Source organism: Chelmon rostratus, chromosome 12, assembly GCF_017976325.1.
Source record: "Chelmon rostratus isolate fCheRos1 chromosome 12, fCheRos1.pri, whole genome shotgun sequence".
NCBI classification, from domain to species: Eukaryota; Metazoa; Chordata; class Actinopteri; order Chaetodontiformes; family Chaetodontidae; genus Chelmon; species Chelmon rostratus.
In genome coordinates this window covers 6,745,920-6,765,861 of record NC_055669.1, presented here as the reverse complement: position 1 = coordinate 6,765,861, position 19,942 = coordinate 6,745,920, and the positions used below count along the sequence as shown (strand labels likewise).

General features: G+C 41.3%; 1 protein-coding gene across 2 annotated transcripts; it reads right to left on the bottom strand.

The window, feature by feature from the left end:
- Positions 1-923: 923 nt before the first annotated feature.
- LOC121615241 (CTD small phosphatase-like protein) lies at positions 924-19,068 on the bottom strand. Of its 2 annotated transcripts, XM_041949507.1 has the most exons (8): positions 18,436-19,068; positions 8,182-8,339; positions 7,999-8,031; positions 6,301-6,402; positions 5,778-5,834; positions 5,218-5,310; positions 4,438-4,623; positions 924-4,344 (listed from the first exon to the last, which is right to left on the bottom strand). In XM_041949507.1, the coding sequence occupies exons 1-8, from the start codon at positions 18,509-18,511 to the stop codon at positions 4,219-4,221; spliced, it is 831 nt and encodes a 276-aa protein (XP_041805441.1). In that variant the 5' UTR covers positions 18,512-19,068; the 3' UTR covers positions 924-4,218. The 2 variants fall into 2 exon arrangements, with proteins under 2 accessions (XP_041805441.1, XP_041805442.1); XM_041949508.1 differs by lacking the exon at positions 7,999-8,031.
- Positions 19,069-19,942: the final 874 nt, after the last annotated feature.

The following is a 19,942-nucleotide window of genomic DNA, read 5'->3' as shown; positions in this document are numbered from 1 at the left end:
TTCTCGCTTTGGAAGATCTGGCCGCACTGGATAAACTTCACATCTGTAGTCATGCAAGACTTTAAAGATGAACCTCATTGATAATCCTCAGGCTATTCATCCAGTGGTACCTAGTGGACTAATACAACTATATTGTATATATACTTAATGACCCATCTGGTGATTAATTATACAACATTAGTAACATACAGTGAACTGTAGGATAGACCAGTTCCTTTTTCCTTTCCACACATGATTACCTATTGAACTTTGGAATAGACACACCCTTGGGTACACTGTTAATCAAACAATCAAAAGGAGGTCAGAGAAGTTGGTGCACATAAATGCACAGCTCATAGGTTAGCTTACTGTTGAGTGACATGAAATTCTTCCACCAGTGTGTAGTTATTTAATGGTCTTGTGCACTTAAAGCAGCCCTGAGTTCATCAGCATTTTTATATACTCAATGGCTCACATGACATCTTGGGTGTGAAAAGGGTTTTTAGCTTTTTAGCCTCTTTCAACTCAGCCTGCTGTTTTGGGAGACAGCTGTTGAATAAGGTGGAGCCTGTAGAGGCTAAAGAGTCAGATAATTTTCGAGTGGAGGCAATAACTAGCCGAGTGGAGTGAATATTTGATCCAGCATTTGCCAGGAGGTCAGAAACTCGACTCCAAATTAATGCTAATGTTGCTCCACACCTGCTGAATGTATAAATAGGCAAATGTATGCTAACAGGCTCATCATATCAAAATAAAAGGTACATCAGTTGGCTTTGGATACTTAATTTGTCGTGCCGCCATTTTGTAAGAGGTCAGAAAATCTTGTTTCTAAGATAACATGACCTCGCTACTGCCAGTTCATTTACGCTGAATAAAAAAGGAGTTGGTTGCCATTAATCTGCCGACAGAAGACAAGCAACAGTCCTCCATAAAAATGTGCTTTATTGTGACATGTCATGGAAGGATATTGATGGCAAAATACATGATCACTGTAAAATAAGCCAACAGAACACAGTAACATTCTCTCTCATGACTTTTGGAGTTAATAGACCATATCAGGTACAGAAAGACAGTGGAAACCTCAGTCATATCAAGTTCAAGTGATGATCTTTGGCCTTAATTCATTTACAATATGAGACATTTGAATAAAAAATATAGACATGACAAAATTATTTCAATGAAGCTTTTTATTATGGAAAAGAAAAAAAAACTGATGCTCAGGATGACAACACGCTGCCAACACTCAAAGTAAGCCAACAAGAGCTGAGATGTGTTAAAAAATAAGGTGAATAACCTGACCCCCCCCCCCCTCCCCAAACAAAATAACACAGTGACTTGAACTCAAGTGTTGCAGAACTTTGGTGTTAAATCAATACAAAATGATGAATGTGTGATTATGAGTGAGGTGACACAGAAAACACTTTAAGAAAACACACACACGCACACACGCACGCACGCACGCACGCACACACGCACACACACACACACACACACGTCCCCTGATAGGAAAGACGAGACCTGACTGAGAACTCTTACCAAATGCAAGAGAGAGGAACATTACAGCTCTGAAAGGAAGAGGAAACAAAAAGCTGGATACAATGGGTAATATGCAACTTTTCAAACCAAATACTGACAAAAGGTAGGTAGAAAAATATCACAATGATACAAACAACATCTTCAGACAAAGGTAATCATTGAGAGGTTGAGAAGAGTCGACCAAACGCTTCTTATAAAAGGACATTGCACTGAAACCACCAACACAAATGCTTATGCAAAAGAAAATATTTCAATACGCCTGAAGGAGCAGCAGCCTTTCAACTTGAAAAACAAAAAAGTGTTGGAAATTATGAAGTAGTGTAGGTCTTTCCAATATAACACCATGACCCATAAACCAAGCAATAAAGCAAATGAGGTCTGTTGGAGCGTACAATCCCTTGATGGGACCACAGAGCTTCTTCATGCTTCGTTGCTTCATTTTACTGTTTCACAATGTTGATTCACCTGACCATATATGGTCTAAATATACTATGGCCGAGCCGTTTTCACACTCCATAAGAAAATGCTAATGAGACAATGCTAAAAATGTGTAGATGTAACCTTGGAATTAATGAAGAAACATTGCTTTGTGCCTCCACAGGCAGTAAGGCATTAATGCCATGATGAGGTTCTTCACAGTCCGTTTACAGTGCCCCAGTAGTGTTCCATTTAGAGCTGGCCCCTAACATCTGGAGGCTGTCTGGATGGACCAGGACTGAGCCCCCATCTGTAGGTTCGGAAGGCGTCCTATTTTCTTTAACTTTCCTCCACAACAAAAGCTGATAAGCTGATGACAATGTAGTTCACCATACAAGGTTGTTTGGCTGCTGTTGCTGAAATAGACCAAGCAACATTCAAGTTGTTTCAGCATTTCAAATCTTGGGGGGGGGGGGGGTCATTTGGACATTCTTATAATTTAAATTTTATTCTGAAATGACTAAAGGACTAAATCACGTGTGTATGTCCAGTTTTCAGATCAACTCCGAAACTCCTGGTTCGAAGGTTCTATCACAAGACCAGCCTTTACTGTCAACCAAACCTTGACTGGCTAGCCGCGCCAAGTGCTCAAGATACCCAAACCAAACACGTGGGATGGAAACTCACCCAGATAAGGTTATTGCCATGGTAGCTAATGTTGCAGCATTCGGTTTGTGTGGCTCCTCTCAAAACATAGGCACTGAGGTGAAGAGCAGTTAAAAAGAGTCTGGGAAGGTAAACACCACACATCGCCTCCGCTGGTTCTACACCATTACTGGACGAGAGCGGGCCATCATCATCATCAATCAGGAGAGAATGGTGTGATTTTAACGCTGTCCAGACTCAATCTGACACTAAAATATACTCCCTAAAGACACTAAACTCATGAAAAATTAAAAACATGGCACTCGACCCATTAACTGTAAGATCCCAGACCACTTGAAATAACAAAAGGGATACCTTTGCAACTGTGTACAATTCTGGAGAAAGATCATCCCCGAAGGGCGAAGCTGCACCACTTATGTGTGCCCCCCTACCCAAAAAACATAAAGTGGGCTAAAAAGCTAGCCATATGATAAACACGACATGACATACAAGGACCTCATAACATTAAAAACATACAAATGTATTTGATAACTATTTGTCAACAGAATAAAACCTATAATGCTATACTTACTACTAATGATTTAACAGTTACAGCTGAACCCCTGTTAAAGATATGAAGCCTGTTAAAAGATAAATGTCCTTATTTGGCAAATAAAATGAGATTGGGGGGGGGGGTAATGAGAGAGAGACATAAGATAAATGGCACAACTTTATCTGAGCTATCTGAACTAACTATCAAACGCAAAGAACTACTGTACTTGCAGGTGGGGCGCAAGGTTCACAATTGCAAACGTACTCCTTCGCCTAAAACAAATGAACTATTTCTACATATAATGAAAGCAGAAAGAAACAAAGTCACATCTATAGAGTGGCACAAGCATACTGGAAAAAATAAAGAATACTATGGAGACATTTACCCAGCGATTGATGATCAAAAATAAAACTAAAGTAAAACTTTTATACCAAGATACTTCTGTGCCCACTTTAAAGCATACTGTGTGTGAAAAGACTGAAGTACTCTGGAAATATGCCATGTACAAAATATCTCCCCATATAAACAACATTCACACAAGGCACTTCATTCAGTAAGAAAAGAGAATCACAGTCCTTTCTACTACCAGAAACTGCCTGCATAGCAACAATACAAGGACTAAATCTTTTCAGACTTTTGTGTGGTACCACAAAAGAAGTTCCAGAAAAAATGCTGTTGTTTTTTTGGTTTAAAAACAAGCACTTCACCGAATAGTAAAACTTTGTTTGAAAATGAAGACCAGAGTTCATTCCTCTTAGCATTTTGTCCCCAATATTATCAACTTAGGATGCTCTGTACACTTCTGGTGTGGTTTTTGTCAAACACAGTGCTCCTGGGATATTTCATGTTTTTTTTGTTGTTGTTTTTTCTGATGGCACTCAGAAGGCAGCCAGTCACCAGGAGATGAAAGCAGAGATGGGGTTACATGAAGGTTTCCACAGTGAGACTCCAAGGCGTCCCCTTGGGGCAGAGACAAGAGGGGCGCGTGTGGGAGGATCTGCCTGAGTCTGAGAGATGTGGTTGTAGAAAGGGGCAGAGACTGATAGAGAGGCAGGTGGAGAGCACAGATGGCGCTGTTGTGTGTCCTGCTACCTGGCTCTCAGATTCTGCAGGACTCCGTAAACCTCTTCTTCTTTGCTGAGTCCCTCAAAGAAAGGCAGCAGGTCCAGGAGCTCTGTGTCATTCATATCGTCAAACCAGGATTGGACTGGGACCTTGGGAGATGGGAAAACCACCTACAGTTAGCTTCTGTTTAACACCAACTTAAGACTTTATATATTATGTATATCATTGGTTTAGGAACTCACAGCATTTTCTGGGTGGAAAATGTAAGAGGCGGGGGAATTGTCAACAATGATGACATTGTTGAGCTCTCGTCCCAGCCGGCTGAGGTCTTTGACATAGTTCCCTCTGTGAAAAACGCAGGATTCTCTAAAGAGCCGTGCTCGAAACACGCCCCACTGATCCAGCAGGTCTGCCACAGGGTCTGCATACTGTTCGAGCCAAACGAGCACAGAAACATGTCATGCTGCTATAAAAACAAACATGTGACATATCCCAAATTTCACTGCTGCACAACAACGGAAATGCACATAATAAATCAAACTCCTAGTTGTGAGGACCCTTTGTGATGCAAATCTTTGTGGTCATATGCCTCCGCTAGAGCACTAACACAACAACTCACAAATGCTACACTATTATTCCAAAAGGAAGCAAAGCAGGTCATCCCTCGCAGTTGTGTTTACCTGACAGGGGAGATGCCTCAGGAGATACTACTCTATGACACAAAAAGCACCACTGACACCTAGCGCAGAATTCAGCATGAGGAATATTTGACACTATAGAAACATCAGGCTCTTAGTACAGTTATTTCTCTGTCTCATTCATTTAACTTACCAATGCATTATTGGCTAAGATGCAAAAGACACAGATGGAGAGCAAAGCAGAGGAAGTGTGAAAATTCAGATAGCATGAGCAGATTAAAAATGCCGAGTAGAACAAGGAAGTTAAAAATGTTGTTCCGTGGCCGTCAGTAGCTTGTAATCAGAACATGACAGGACAGAAAACAAGGCCGGGTCTATACACACCTTGGCAAGGCTGGCTGTGAAGAGCACGCATTCAAACAGCTCTCCCATCTTTTGAAGAAACTCGTCCACATGGGGTCGTTTCAGCACATACACCTGCAAGCCACAGCACAGATTTTAGGACAGGTTAGAGAAAAACAACATACATGAGTGCAATTCAAAGTATGTGAGAAGAGCCAATATGCTATAACCAACACAGTGTGATTTGTAGTAGTGTTAAATCAGTATTATGTTGCGTACCAACACACAATGGAGGACTGCAACAGAAGACATTCGTGCTACTAATTTCTTGCAATATCAAAGTCTTGAGCTTGGCCTGCCCTGACTGAAAGGCATCATTTGAACTCACGGTTTAGATGTCCTCAACTCGTCGCCCAGCAGCTGCCATTCAGTGCAAGTAATCATGAATAGGCCAACCAGGATACACACAGCCTATCCTGGATTACTTGAACTGGATCACAGCCATTCTCTTCAGGTCTTCACATAAATTGTAATAAACTCTTGACCCTAATAAAAAAGGCATACTTCACTAAAAATGTCATTTTATTGTGTGGGTACAATACCTGATGAACGGTACCATCGATCTCCACTGGAACAATAAAATCAGCATTGCTGATGGGCTGTGAGAAGAAACACAAAAGCATATCACTGTCATTCACACTGTTGGTGTAGTACCACAAGTGAGCAGCAGAGGTCCTGCAAAGAACACTAAAACTTTGCAACTCCCAGATTTGTCAAATCTCTGGCAGGAAGAAGAAAGTCTCTTGTCCACGTTGTCCTCCTTCCTTTAGGAACCTCTCAAGGAGGTCATCCTCCCACTGTCTATATGTTATAATGCTTGTTCAAGCTTTGGAAGATAATGTATTAACTGCAGCTGGTTGCCAACATTAGCCACCCTGTCTTCTTTTCTTCATTATTACCCTACTTTTATTCTAAGTGCACATATTTGCACGGTCAAGACAATTGGTGACTACCTTTCTAACATAGAAGGCCTCAGACAGTTCACACTCATACACTGACAGCTGACGTTTGCATAGAACTAAACAACATCTATAGTAAAACTCAAATTGAGCTTTAGCCTCTTACCTTGAATGAGCTGTGGACAAGTGTTTCATCCAAGTCAATCACCACACACTTTTTTCCATAGTCCGATATTATCATCTCTGGTAGGAGGTATTTGGCTGGTGGCTGGGTGGTGGGGGACAAGGAAGATGATGTCAGATATAGTATATGGGGAGAAACTGTGAGTATTTGAGAAAGACAGACAGGGAGAGCGAGTGATAGAAGACATACTTTGCATAAATTACTGCGTAAGGCTGAGCAGAAAAGCCAACACCATGTTAGGCAGAGCATCTCCATGGGTGACAATGCAGCTGCGATAAAGCCATGTCTGAAATGATGTGTTTAATGGACCCATCGCTTCAAAATTGCACCCTATGGGATTCTTCACCACAGGATATTTCCCCTGCTACAGCCACCTACTCAGAGAAAATATCGCTGTCTTCAATCCCCTGAGATTTCCTTCAGACCTGTGGAGTCTAAATACATTTTTTCACATAGCCTCACTTGAGTTGGGCAATGTGTTAAAATTTTCCGACTGGTCACCACCAGCCCCACAAGCAGCTATACTGCCCTTTGTTGGCCAAAATGCCAAAACACCTATTTTCCTTATTAACAGAAAATACAACTGTACGCCTTCTGTATTTAAGTTCCTCTCTTTCACTGTACGAAGACCATCTTTGTTGACTCATCGTGAAACACTCTTCACTCAAACTCAACAGCCATCGCTGTGGCTTGTCTTTCCACTGTTCCATCACCAACTCTGGTTTCGTCGAAATAAACCCGTAATTTATCGAGTTAGATGTGAAAATTTTCCGTTTCTACACACCATTGTACAACTGGGTTAGTCGCTGACCGAGACTGTCACCGAGCAGCGGCTCTCACTTGCTCTTCCGAAGGCAGACCATTAAATTAGCAAAATAAAATGAAAAATCGAAGAAAAAAAACAGCTGATTGACTCAGCCAATGTTCAATAGCCAATATCTTCACCCAATCACCCAACCCTAACTTCTCAGGGACAAAGGCCATGCAAAGGTTAGCTACTGCTGCTGCTGTAGTAGCTGTAGTTAGTTTCACTGGAGTCACTCAAACTGTATCAGTATGAAAATGCAAATAAACTTCAAATTCATTTATGAACATGAAAAGATGGAGTCATGTGGGTCTCATGCCTCAGTGCAGGAACAGTGCTGTATTAAAAATCCATTCACTTCTGATGGATCTCAAGAGTTGACCTTCATGCAGTCACTGATGGTTGGTGTGACGGGTATGTTGGTCAAATCACATGTACTGTAATTTCTTTCTTGATGAATTAGTTTCGCCACTTAGTTGGGGAAGCAAAGACTAGGAGCTAATGTGGAGCTTGACTCTCACTAATATTATTCAATTGCAGAGGTAAGTAGCACAATAAGTGGATTTACTTCTTGCATAGAAGCGCCTGAGGCGATTAATACAAACTGTTTTCCACTGAATTTGTTAGACAATTAGTGTCACAGTATTTTGGAAAGCATACAAACCACCAAGTGTCACTCATGCAGCACTATTTAAACCCATCGGTGCATATACACCTTCCACACAGCCAGTGCTATGATCGGTTGAAAATGAACTGCAGTACAGTAGCAGAGCAAATGCTCTCTGAGGAGCACTGGAGCCCACACAGACAGGATGTGCCAGCACCAGCCCACTCAGCCTGCATGCAAAGGAAAAGAAAAAAAAGGCAATACATACACTAGGGACAGGGATGACCTCGACCTGGTCACACTACAATACAAGAGAGATAGACACACATATACATACAAAAACAGGGTGAGGGGTAGGAAGGAAAACATAAAAAAGATAGACTAAAAAGGGTCCATGAAAATAAAGAAAATAACAATCAAATGGCATGTGTTTAGTGGAGTAGCAGCCCACCTTTGGAGGCGATCCATTCTCCTCAACAGGTGGAGGCAGGGAGCTGGTGTTGGTGTTGGTGGCTGGTGGTTCCACATTGTAGTTGCGAAAGCAGCAGAAAAATGTGCTGAAGATGCTCCGGCTCCTCTGCTTCTTTAGGCTGCTGTTCGACTGGGATGCTGTCAAAACAAAAGGAAGGGGTGGGAGAGTGGAGGGTGAACAAGTGGATATGCAAATCTGTGTTCTGTCAGAAAAATGGAGCAGGCTGAAGCTGGGAAGCATTTAACGTTTGGTTATTTGCATGCTGAGCTGTGGAGGCTGCTAGAATAACTGGGAACAACAAGGCTACTCTCATGTCTGTGCAGAGCTCCTCCTTGTTTACAATTCTTCTAACTACTACTAATACTGGAAACAGAAGTAACTTTATAACAGAATATATAGCTGAGCATACAACCTCTATGTCTTCAGCGAACTCCAGTCTTGCCTTTGCCGATGTGGTTGTGCTTCTGAGAATTCGCTGAAGTGATGATGCTAGCCTGCTGCCTCTCTCTCAGAGGACGTCTTCTACATGACTGTGCGTGTGCATGTGTGAGACCAAACCAAGCAGCATAGTTGTTTTTCTTTTCATTCATCTAAGGCACTGTCAAAAACTCTTACAGTGGTAGGGAAACCCCTGTTTTTTTAAAAACTGCACCCCCACTTTTGCAATTTCTGCAGTACACTGCATTTTACAATTAATTGCATTTCTATTATCAAATCAAATCAAATCAGAAGCAACAACAGACAAGGAAAATTGTGGAATGCTGCAAAACACCTGTTTGGATCATTCCACAGGTAAACAGGTTGATTGGTAACAGGGTACCATGAAATGAGCATCTTGAAAAGGCTCAGTTGTTCACAAGCAAGGATGGAGCGAGGTTGACCACCATGTGAAACACGAATATATTAAGGATGTTACTACATGGGCTCAGAAACACTTCATAAAACCGTTCTCGGTACACACAGTTCGTTTGTAAATGGCATATTTTCTTTATGTTTTACACAGCGGCCCAACTTGTTTGGATATTGAGGTTATAGTTTTCCTAAGTGGCCACAGTGGTGTGAGCTACACTAAATCACAACAATAGGTGAGACCTTGACAGTGCGATTAAATGGCATTAGTGCTGGTTTTGTTGACCCGGCCTGGCAGACCCACTGATCAGAAAATAACATGAATGGCTGGGTGACTTCATCAGTCACACATAGCGACAGTTCAGAGTGTGCTCTGCTCTGATTGCAAATCGCCTCTCATTCCAGGACTACGGAGCAGGGCCTAAATCAGACACTGAGCTTTTATTAATAGTGACAAGTTGGGAGCTGCACCCTCCTCCCTCCTCCTTTTTGCCCTGTCGTGGATCCCGTCACCTGATTGGCCTAGGAGTCTCCATTTTGAAAGCTTGCTTATGTTTCCCCTCCCATGTTTCAGCTGGCAGGTGAGTGACTGAAACAGCCTGAACATGCACAAGAGGCGAGGGGAGGAGGAGGAAGAGGTGGGAGGCCCTCAGACCCCGCAGAGCCTATACAAGGCTGCATTCCTCTCCACCCATTAGTCCCCCATGCTCACACAACCAGAACGCTTTTGCAACTGAAGACCAGCGAAGAGCAAATAGCATTATGTCATGTCTTTTGGCATCTTGATATTGTGCCACTTTGTGCTCCTGACCTTAAACAAATACCCACCAGACATTAGTCATAGGAAACACTGTGCACGAAGAAAATACATCAAATGATTTGCCATAAAAACAAGCTAGTACACAATGTATTACTTAGGACAACATGCTTACTTCTTACAAATACCTGTACTATTTTTACATCAATCCAGCTTTGTTGAGTGTTTTTCCAACAAAACATTCCTACGTATCATGGTATCCAGAGACCACAAAAGCAAGCAAAGCCTCATATCATGTCATGAAAGGGCATAATGTGGAGTTACCACACTATTGTTTTCAGAGGATGACTTCAATTCTATATTCCACAGCTAAAAATACTCATGGGTGCAGGGAAAGGTATCAGACACTGACAGAGTAACAGCATGTCACAGCTACATGAAACACTTTCTGCCTTCCACAATCTCGCTGTCTTTTCCCTCTATCACTGGCTTCCAGTCACATAACTACTACCTTTCAAGCTAGGGCATATCGTACTGGGTATTTAGACTATGTCTTATCAGTGACACATGCTTGTTCATTCCGAGACAAGTTAAGTACAATATTCAATCTTTAACAAGGAAACATTCAGTCACTATTTCAAGTGACTTAAAACCTTAACACATGGAATTGCACAGACAAGCAGTGAAGATAGGGTAGTATGAAGGAAACTGTATATGGCCATTATTGACAATACTAGTGGGTTTTTTTTATGTAATAGTTTATTTTATTACAATATATAATTACTTAAGATTTGTTAAGGTATTTTTATCCGTTGACACAATTCTTTGTTAATTTAACTACGAATATAGTAAATAATATATAGTAGCAAAAACCAAAAACAATATTCCATCTTCTTAGTGCCCTAGACAAGAAGTGGCATACTGTAAGTGCTAACAGAGAAGAGGAATGAAACCGGATGCATAAAAAATTACTCTTAGTGCTAATGTTTCTCGAGTATGAAGACCACCATCTGACCTAATCCACTGGAAAAGTTTTACACAACCCTGCAACAACCACCAAATACCAAACTAATAAACTAATTTAGAGATTAGTTTGGCGATATCACCACAGCATATAATTAAAGAATGCTTTATTTTAGGAATTCTGAAATAACCACAAAGAAAAAAACAAAAAAGCTGCACATGATTTGTTAGAGAGCAATGCTGCAAGATGATCATACTGCCATAGTATGCTTTGTTTAAATCTAAAAATAAACGAATCAGGACCACACCACTTCCTTTATTAAACTGGACTTTGTCTTGTCGTTTCAGTTCTGTGTTACTGTAAAACTGGGACAGGGAGGCAGTTGTCAGCTTCTTGTGAGTTATCACTATAACCGGCCTATTTCCTGCACAAAGACCATCAAAAAACAGCTGGGACTACTTAGTCATGCATAGAGCAGAACTGGGCATCAAACACACATTGTTCACCTGGGGTGGGTGGTGGGTAGTAGTTCACTAATGAGAGGGTAAACTCTGTTTAATTAATAAAGTAACACGTCAGAGTGTATGTCCTTGATTCACATCTTTCCCACAATGCATTCCATGGTTTCATCCTTACAAAATAAAAAACCCATTAACCATTTACTGGACACAGCAACATATTCCATGTACCATTTCCCTTGGTCATGCCTTTCAGTTACAGTATATCCAGCACCAGGCTGTCCACATACAAACACACTACTTGCTGTAAGCAGTGTACTGTAATTTTAAAGTTTGTATTTGGTACACTGTTAATGGTGCACTGTGATGCATTAGTCTAAATAATACTATAAACCTCACAGTGGACTACATTCCCACATGTATACATGTTAATCATTACAAAACACACAAATCTAACAGGTTAGTGCCTATTAACTCAATCTGATAATGATGGCGTGAAGCCTCCCATGACGTTAAAGGGACAGTTCATGTTTTTTGAAGTGGGGCTGTATGAGGTTCTTATCAATAGTCAGTGTATTGGCTGGCATGACTAGTAGATGGCAGTCAGCACGCCCCCAGTTCGGAGAAGCAGAGAAAAGTACGAGCACATAGGCAGATGCATTGCTGTGCGCAGGGCATTTTTGACCGGTCAGTCTATAGGTTTATTTGCATACACACAGTGTGATGCCCTCCAGTCCAGGGCCATCACCCAGCTGTTGTGCCAAATGACTGAGACTGACATGCTGCCAATCAGTGAGGCAGACGGCGAGGGATTCAAAGAGCTAGTTCAGTACCTCGAGCCCAAGTATATTATCGGCCATCAAGAGCTACTGTGACTAAACGCATTGAAAAACACTTTGAGAAGGGTGATCTTAAAGTCAAGCTAGCCAGGGCAGACGAACTAGCTCTGACCACCGACTGCCAGACATCTCCAACAAAAAGCTACATCACAACTACCTGTCACTTCATCAACGCTGACTGGGAGCAGGGTGTCCTTTATCTGGTAATTAGCATTTTATACTATGAAATCTGTTGAAGTCCAACATATTTAAGTCTCTCCAGTCATAGTATCTGGCGAAAGTAAATCCTGAGTTGGATGTGAAAATACACACATTGCCAGTTGCCCCACCGCCACCCTCTCTCTCACTCCTCTCATGATTAGGTATATCAAGGAGTTCATTTTGGTCAAACCACAGTTGGTAGTGATTGATGGAACAGTGAAAGAAGATCCAAGAAGGTTTGGGTGAGTTTTATTTTGTTTATGTCAAGTTTGAATTACGTGATAAAACTACTGTTCCTGTAAATGGAGTCTGGTGGCTTTGGCAGCAGCGATATAGCGGCTGTTTCTGGTTAAACAAAATGGACCTTCCAGGTCCAATCTTACAGGACATGAGTGATTGGGAGATGCAGTCCAGTGGGCGATATGTCCAAAAATGTAATTTCAGTATTCATTTTGTTTTTTACAGTGACAGTATTACACAAAGGGCTATGTCACTCAAAATATGGTTGCACCTCTTTTCACTCTATTAGCAATGTGAGGTAAAGGTGTCTTAAAGAGAGAAAAGATGTCTGGCTATGTGAGACAACACAAATATGAAAGAACAGTTTCCAACATCCAGCCTGCAACTGCAGTTATTTAACTGGCCTTAAATGAGGCCTAACATTGTCAGTTTCGCTTGACCGTGCCTCACAATGAAATACTCCAACATTGCTCCAGCATGTGGGTCAACTCACATTAGCCATGGAAAAGCCTGTTGAATATGCTAGCACCATATTCAACAGGCTAACCAGCAAAATAAAAAGTAAAGCAACATAAAAATGGCAAACCTTACATGTTACAGTTTGAAGTTGGTATTGATCTTACAGCTTCAGTTCTGAAGTGAATCCTACGTTGTATTTTCCCTCAGTAATCAGCGCACACATATAGCCCAAGAGTTTCCCAGTTATTGTCGTTGTAGGGACATTTCCATCAAGTCATTCCACTCGGTCTTCACTTCCATTGATTGTGTGAGTAGATTTTGTGTTGGTTCTTGCAGCCAACAACAGAGAAATTGGTGCGTGTTGCTCGTAATACTACCTTCCACGTGTTACAGGAGCTCGCGTTATAGCTAGGAAAATAGTAGATACCAGCTGTAACTAGTTCTAGGAGTATGACCATAGACCTCTACAGTGCATGTCGAAAGCATTCACAGCGCTTCACTTGTTCCACATTTTGTAATGTTACAGCCTTATCCCAAAATAGAATAAATTCATTTTTTCCCTCAAAATTCTACACATAACATCCCATTATGACAACGTGAACTAAAGTGTTTTTGAAATGTTTGCAAATTTAATAAAATAAAAAAAAAAAACTAAGAAATCCCATGTACATAAATCACATATTCACATCCTTTGTTCAATACTTTGTTGTTGCACCTTTGGCAGCAGTTACAGCCTCAAGTCCTTTCAAATATGATTGGCACAGTCTATCTTTGGGCAGTTTCGCCTATTCCTCTTTGCGGCACCTCTAAAGCTCGATCAGGTGATGGGAAGTGTCGGTGCACAGCCATTTTCAAATCTCCCCAGAGATGTTCAATCAGATTCAAGTCTGGGCTCTGGCTGGGCCACTCAAGGACAGAGTTGTCCTGAATCCACTGCTTAGGGTTGTTGTCCTGCTGAAAGATGAACTGTCGCCCCAGTCTGAGGTCAAGGGAGCTGTGTAGCAGGTTTTCATCTAGGATGTGTCTGTACATTACTTCATTCATCGTTCCCTCTATCCTGACTAGTCTCCCAGTTCCTGTCCCTGAAAAACATCCCCAGAGCATGAGGCTGCCACCACCATGCTTCACTGTAGGGATGGTATTGGGCTGGTGAGGAGCGGTGCCCAGTTTCTTTCAAACATGGCGCCTGGCATTCATGCTAAAGAGTTCAATTTTGTCTCATCAAACAGGAGAATTTTGTTTCCCGTGGTCTGAGAGTCCTTCAGGTGCACTTAGGCAAACTCCAGGCAGGCTGCCATGTGCTTTTTACTAAGGAGTGGCTTCTGTCTGGCCACTCTACCATACAGACCTGATTGGTTGATGGCTACAGAGATGGTTGTCCTTCTGGAAGGAACTCTGTAGCTCTGAAAGAGTGACCATTGGGTTCTTGGTCACCTCCCTGACAAGGGCCCTTCTCCCCCGATAGCTCAGTTTAGACGGCTGTCCAGCTGTTGGAAGAAACCTGGTGAATCCGTACTTCTTTCATTTACGGATGATAGAGGCCACTGAGCTCATTGGGACCTTCACAGCAGCAGACATTTTTGTGTAGCTTTCCCCAGATTTGTGCCTCAAGACAATCCTCACTTCATGCTTGGTTTGTGCTCTGACATGCACTGTCAAGTGTGGGACCTGATATAGACAGGTGTGTGTCTTTCTAGATCATGTCCAATCAATGGAATTTACCACAGGTGGACTCCAATTAAGCTGTAGGAACATCTCAAGGATGATCAGTGGAAACAGGATGCACCTGAGCTCAATTCTAAGCTTCATGGCAAAGGCTGTGAATTCTGTACATCTGATTTCTTCTGATTTTTTATTTTTAATAAATTTTCAGAAATCTAAAAAAAAAGAATGTTTTCAAGTTGTCATTATGGGGTATTGTGTGTAAAATTTTGAGGAAAAAATGAATTCAATCCATTTTGGGATAAGGCTGTAACAAAACCAAATGTGGAAAAAGTGAAGCGCTGTGAATACTTTCTGTGTGCACTTTACCTGCATTTTATGGCAGCCACATTAAAGCACATTATTCTTAATATGTTAAAACATTTGTCAAGGTAATGATAGTGTTGCAAAATCTATGTCATGGCAGAATGTGACACTGAAATGGGTATAACACCCACCCCTAGCATTCCTCCGCACAAAATGAAATAGTTAGTTACTGCTTAATGGCTGTCGGAAAGCAAAATTAACTGATACTGACACCCTAACCCTAACAACAACTAAAACTTGCAGCCCTGTTAATAGAAGTTATCAATTCCAAATTGGAAGTTTTACTGAAAACAATATGCAAAAATAAATGTGTTTTTAAGTAGACTACAGATTGAAGGCAACTTATCTGCATCCATTCATTTTCTATACTTGTTTAGCTGCCTCTAAGTGACCATACCACCCCAATGGGGAACCCAGGAAATAAACAGGCTGACAATAATAATATGGCTGAAGTTTGACAAAACCTGTCTGATTTAAATTAAAATGACTGCTCTGCTCAACACATACCACAATACATAAATCAGTCTTCAGACACATGTTTGACTCCAGATTTGATCATGTAAGAGTCACCCATTCATCTCACAAATACATTCAGGTCTTCTACTTTTGAGAATCAAGTTGTTTTTTCCAAACTAAAACCTAGCATGATTGCAAAAAGAAAAAAAAAAAGATCATTGTCATCTTTGCAAGTAGTTATACTTGGCCTCGAGGTCAGTGGTGCTCTGGCCAACAGGGCAGCGATTCTATATTTAGGCTGCAGCTTGGCAGACGAACCAGTGTGAACGGCAGGCACATGTCGTAAGACAGCCAGCAGAGGAACACTGAGAGCAAAGGTAGTCAATTTTTGTCCAGACAGTTTGGAGCCTGTTCAACCAATGGATGACTACCTGTCAAATTCCTCTAGGTCAGCTGCTGGGATGGGCTAATGTTAGGTGATTTGCAATAGAAGGGACAGTCAAATCATTGGCTGACTGTATTAAAAAAAAAAAAAAAAAGAATCCTACTAAATACTAGCAAAGAGTTTCACCTGCTAAACACAAATAAATGATCAAATTCCTATTCCTTACACAGCTGATGACTGTGCCCCTCACTTCACAGGAAGAGAGGACATGGCCATACTATGTCTATAATGATGGTAATATTTGACTTAGCCCCAAGGGAAGAATTATGTGTGACTCATTCTTAAGAAAAAAAAGGAAGAATAGGAAACAAACAGTAACATCACTGTTCTAGTTAATCCTCTAACTCAACTATATTCTGTGTAACAGACAACTCTAACTCTGGCCAACATTAGGTGTGATTTTAATGCAGCAGCTTTATGAATAACTGTGAATTCCAACTGTGTGAGTGTGTGGAGTGCTACTCAAACTCCTCTTCTTATAAACAATAATATTAAACGCTATCAAAACACGTGTTACATGACAAGTGGGTCTATTGTCTCTGATTTAGATGTGCTAGATTGTTACTACAGAATAAAACATTTTAACATCATTAACTCATCATTGATAACTGGCCTAGATATAAATTCAAAGACCTATGGCACAACCTTAACTACAACCACACGACAAATCCTGAGCTCAAGAGAAAATACATATTTCACTACATACTTAATTGTTACATAAAAATAACAATTAAACTGTCAATCGTTCAATTATCCATGCAGTCTATAAAGACAAATCCACATCACAAGCCCAAAATGACACCTTGCATTTGTTTACATTCTTTGACGGACAGCCAAAAGACCAAGGGAAAAAATAAATTTCTAAAGAAACAAAGGAAAGCAAAAGAATATCTGCTTTTATGAAACCACAGCTGTCTGACATTTGTACTGGAACAGTGGCTTAAACCATTCATTCAGTTCCATCTTAGCAATTAGCAGATGATTTTTTCTATCAACTAACCACTTAATTGACTAATCACTTCAGCACTGCTCATCATACCCAGTGACCCTGAATGATCCAAAAACCAAATCATGACAATGAAATGCAAACACACCCTTAAAATACCTTCTGATATCTTTCAAGCAAAATAAATATCTCGACTATATTATTACTGAGACGTAACATAAAACTCTTTGGAAAGCGTGTACCACTACAGTGGAATCTGCATACTTTTACTGCCATACATCCATTTTGCGTGGGCCAATTCCCAACTGGCAATGATATTCACCCATAACTCCCACATTTCTGCACTGATAATCTCACATGATGCACACATTATGTTCAAATCACATAGAATCCATAGCAGTTACTGAGGGACACCTTTGTACCCTTGAGCAGAATGCATTGTTGTGCTTGAAAGACTTAACTTCTCACATTACTAATGGTCTGACATGCGAGGTTTGAGATGTGATACTGATACACGTCCCATGGGTTGGGTGACCCGGAATGCGTCTGAGTAGCCCCAGGAATGGGAATGAATGGACATTAGCAGCTATGGTCTTAAAGAAGAGATGTGACCTCCCCTGCAGATCATGCTAAAGAGTGAGTGGAGAAATAAAGAAAGAGCAATGACAGATTATGTTAATTGTTAAGTGAAAATAAGGCACATGGAACCATTTTGTTTCTGAGACAACCACAAACATGGGTGATTATCAAGTGAAAATGAAAATAATGATTGGGGGTGGGAATCAATTTCCCTGGTGATTTTTTAAAAAGGAGAATAAGAAAACACTACCTTGACCTTGTAGTGAATTTCACAGGGTTATGCACAACACAGAAGGCAAAAGCAGTTAAACAGATTGCAATGTGAATCTGTGCATCCTCTAAGGTGACCGCAGTCGTGATGGCTTTGCCCTATCAAAGTTCTTAAGGAAAATGCTGTGTTAATTCCCCTGACATTTTACATCAAGCCTTGCTGGCAGCGGATATTTCTCTGCCCGCATGCTTGCTTCGTCAGAAAAACCTTTTTGCAATCCCTCAGACCAAACCACCATGAACTTCTTAACGTTAACTTCTTGTGGTCGTGATTCATATAGTGAGTCACCTAAATCAGATAATTTAGTCTTGTTTTTTAGCCAGAACACAAAGAGAAAAGTGTAAAGTACAGGTATTTAGAAGCGAAGACTGGGCATCATCACGCTTTACAAGTTGTGGACTACTCTTCCACAGCAAATTTGTTAACGTTAATTCAGATAACAACCTTAATGGTATAACGTCTTGACACGGGAGCGCTTCTCATCCTGAACGCGCAGCAAACACGTTAAAACTAGTTCGATAACTTATTCAGGAGAAGACCCCTCTCATAAACTTGTTGCTTATTGGCAGTTAATAAGAGTTTGTTGACTAACGCTAGGTAGTTCCAAAGTTTATATAGCACTACCATGTACAGGCAACAGTGTCTCCAACTGCTGGAGCAGCTAGCAAGCGCGAGCTAAAAAGCTGAAAAGTAGTTAGCCAGCTAGCATTAGTTCACCACATTTACGTGACTTTTCCTTACCTTTTTCCTGGTTAAAGGATATTACTTCCTCCTCCTTCGGGTTGGAAACCTGGGTTATTATGGACATGTGGTCCATTTAGGCGGGCGTTTATTCCTTTTTTGTTTCCCACAATGTTATTCGTACAAGCGCGCTTGCTTCGTTTGCTAGCTACTGTTAGCTAGCTGTTTAAGATGGGAATGACCAGCCAGCCCACAAAGCCAGGCAATCGTCCGAGGCGAAGTGTTGTGGCAGCGGTGGTAGCCAGCCAGCTAGCAAGGTGGTGAAAGGGAGCCAGTGAATGGCTGTCATTTATGGTTCTCCGCAATATACCATCGCTGCAAACAAATATTTTGTGTGCAACACCGGCAGCGTGTGTGGTTTAAAAAAAAAACGACGTTGAATTGCTAACTAGCTGAAGTTAGCAAGTAGCTTAGGTTAGCGAGTTAGCTGTGAAGCTCCGATCATCCAAAATGTGAGGCCGTGTCTGGAACAACGTTGAAAATACTAGGAAGCCCGTCAGACGATTGTCCAAAAGCACGTATCAAACGCTCAAAGTTTTTCAACATTAAAGTTAGCTAACACTTTCAGGCAAACGGTTCATATCTACTGGCCCTAGATTCCCTGTGCAACATGGAGGCTTTATGTATTTTGAGTTGCATCTGAAGCGGGGGCACTCAGAGTGGGAGGGGGCGGTTTGTGTCTATGATGGATTCTCGCAGGCAGGCAGCGCAAACTCAGCCGCACTACATTGCTCAACCCATGCAGCTGACGGGACGCGGCTTTCTCAAGCTTCCTTTCCTCTGTAATTACTGTTTCCCTCACGCAACAAATTATAGCTCTTTATTATTAGCATGTAAAAGAACAAATTCAAACACAAGACACCTTGTTCAACTGGATGTGCTAAAGCTTGCTATGGCTTTGACATGCTCCCGAGCAAACAACAGCCCGTTTAACAGTCCAGGCAAATAGTTGACGGTAATCTAAAAAAAAAAACCTTTGGTGTGTGTTCAGTCCCCGTGTGCGGTTAACAGACCGAGAGCACCACCTAGTGTCGAACATGGGGAAATGCTTCGAGGATACCCTGCATTCATGATGACAACCCCCAGTACACCGCCTTCATTTGTATTCAATTACATCAGCCGCAGTATCGCACTTGGAACAGCCTGGATGGTTTTTATCCAACCGTCTTGGTTTATTTTGTGTATGTGTGTCTGAAGATAGAGAGTGACGCCACTTGGCATGTACCGTATAGGCTGGTAAGATGCTGTTTTCTCACAGAGCTGCTTTTTGATTGAGGGCTAAAAAACATGTTACTTTATAATAGGAAACATTTGACTGAAAACTATGAGAAATCACCATATTCCTCCCATATTTTCGTGACCTTACAATGGGGTAGCACATTGTGATACCACAAAGAGGAGAGGCTGTACAAAAAAAACAATATAAAACACAAAACAATTTATAAAAAAGCAACTTAGAAGTAATTGCCTCAGTTGCTGCCAATTGGTGAACATGAGAAATTTGTTG

Coding starts and splice junctions, on each gene's coding strand:
- LOC121615241 (XM_041949507.1), bottom strand. CDS start 18,511: ATGGACCACATGTCCATAATAACCCAGGTTTCCAACCCGAAGGAGGAG. Junction 8,340..18,435: donor ATCCTTTAACCAGGAAAAAG/GTAAGGAAAAGT, acceptor TTGTTTTGACAG/CATCCCAGTCGAACAGCAGC. Junction 4,345..4,437: donor TTTTCCACCCAGAAAATGCT/GTGAGTTCCTAA, acceptor CCATCTCCCAAG/GTCCCAGTCCAATCCTGGTT.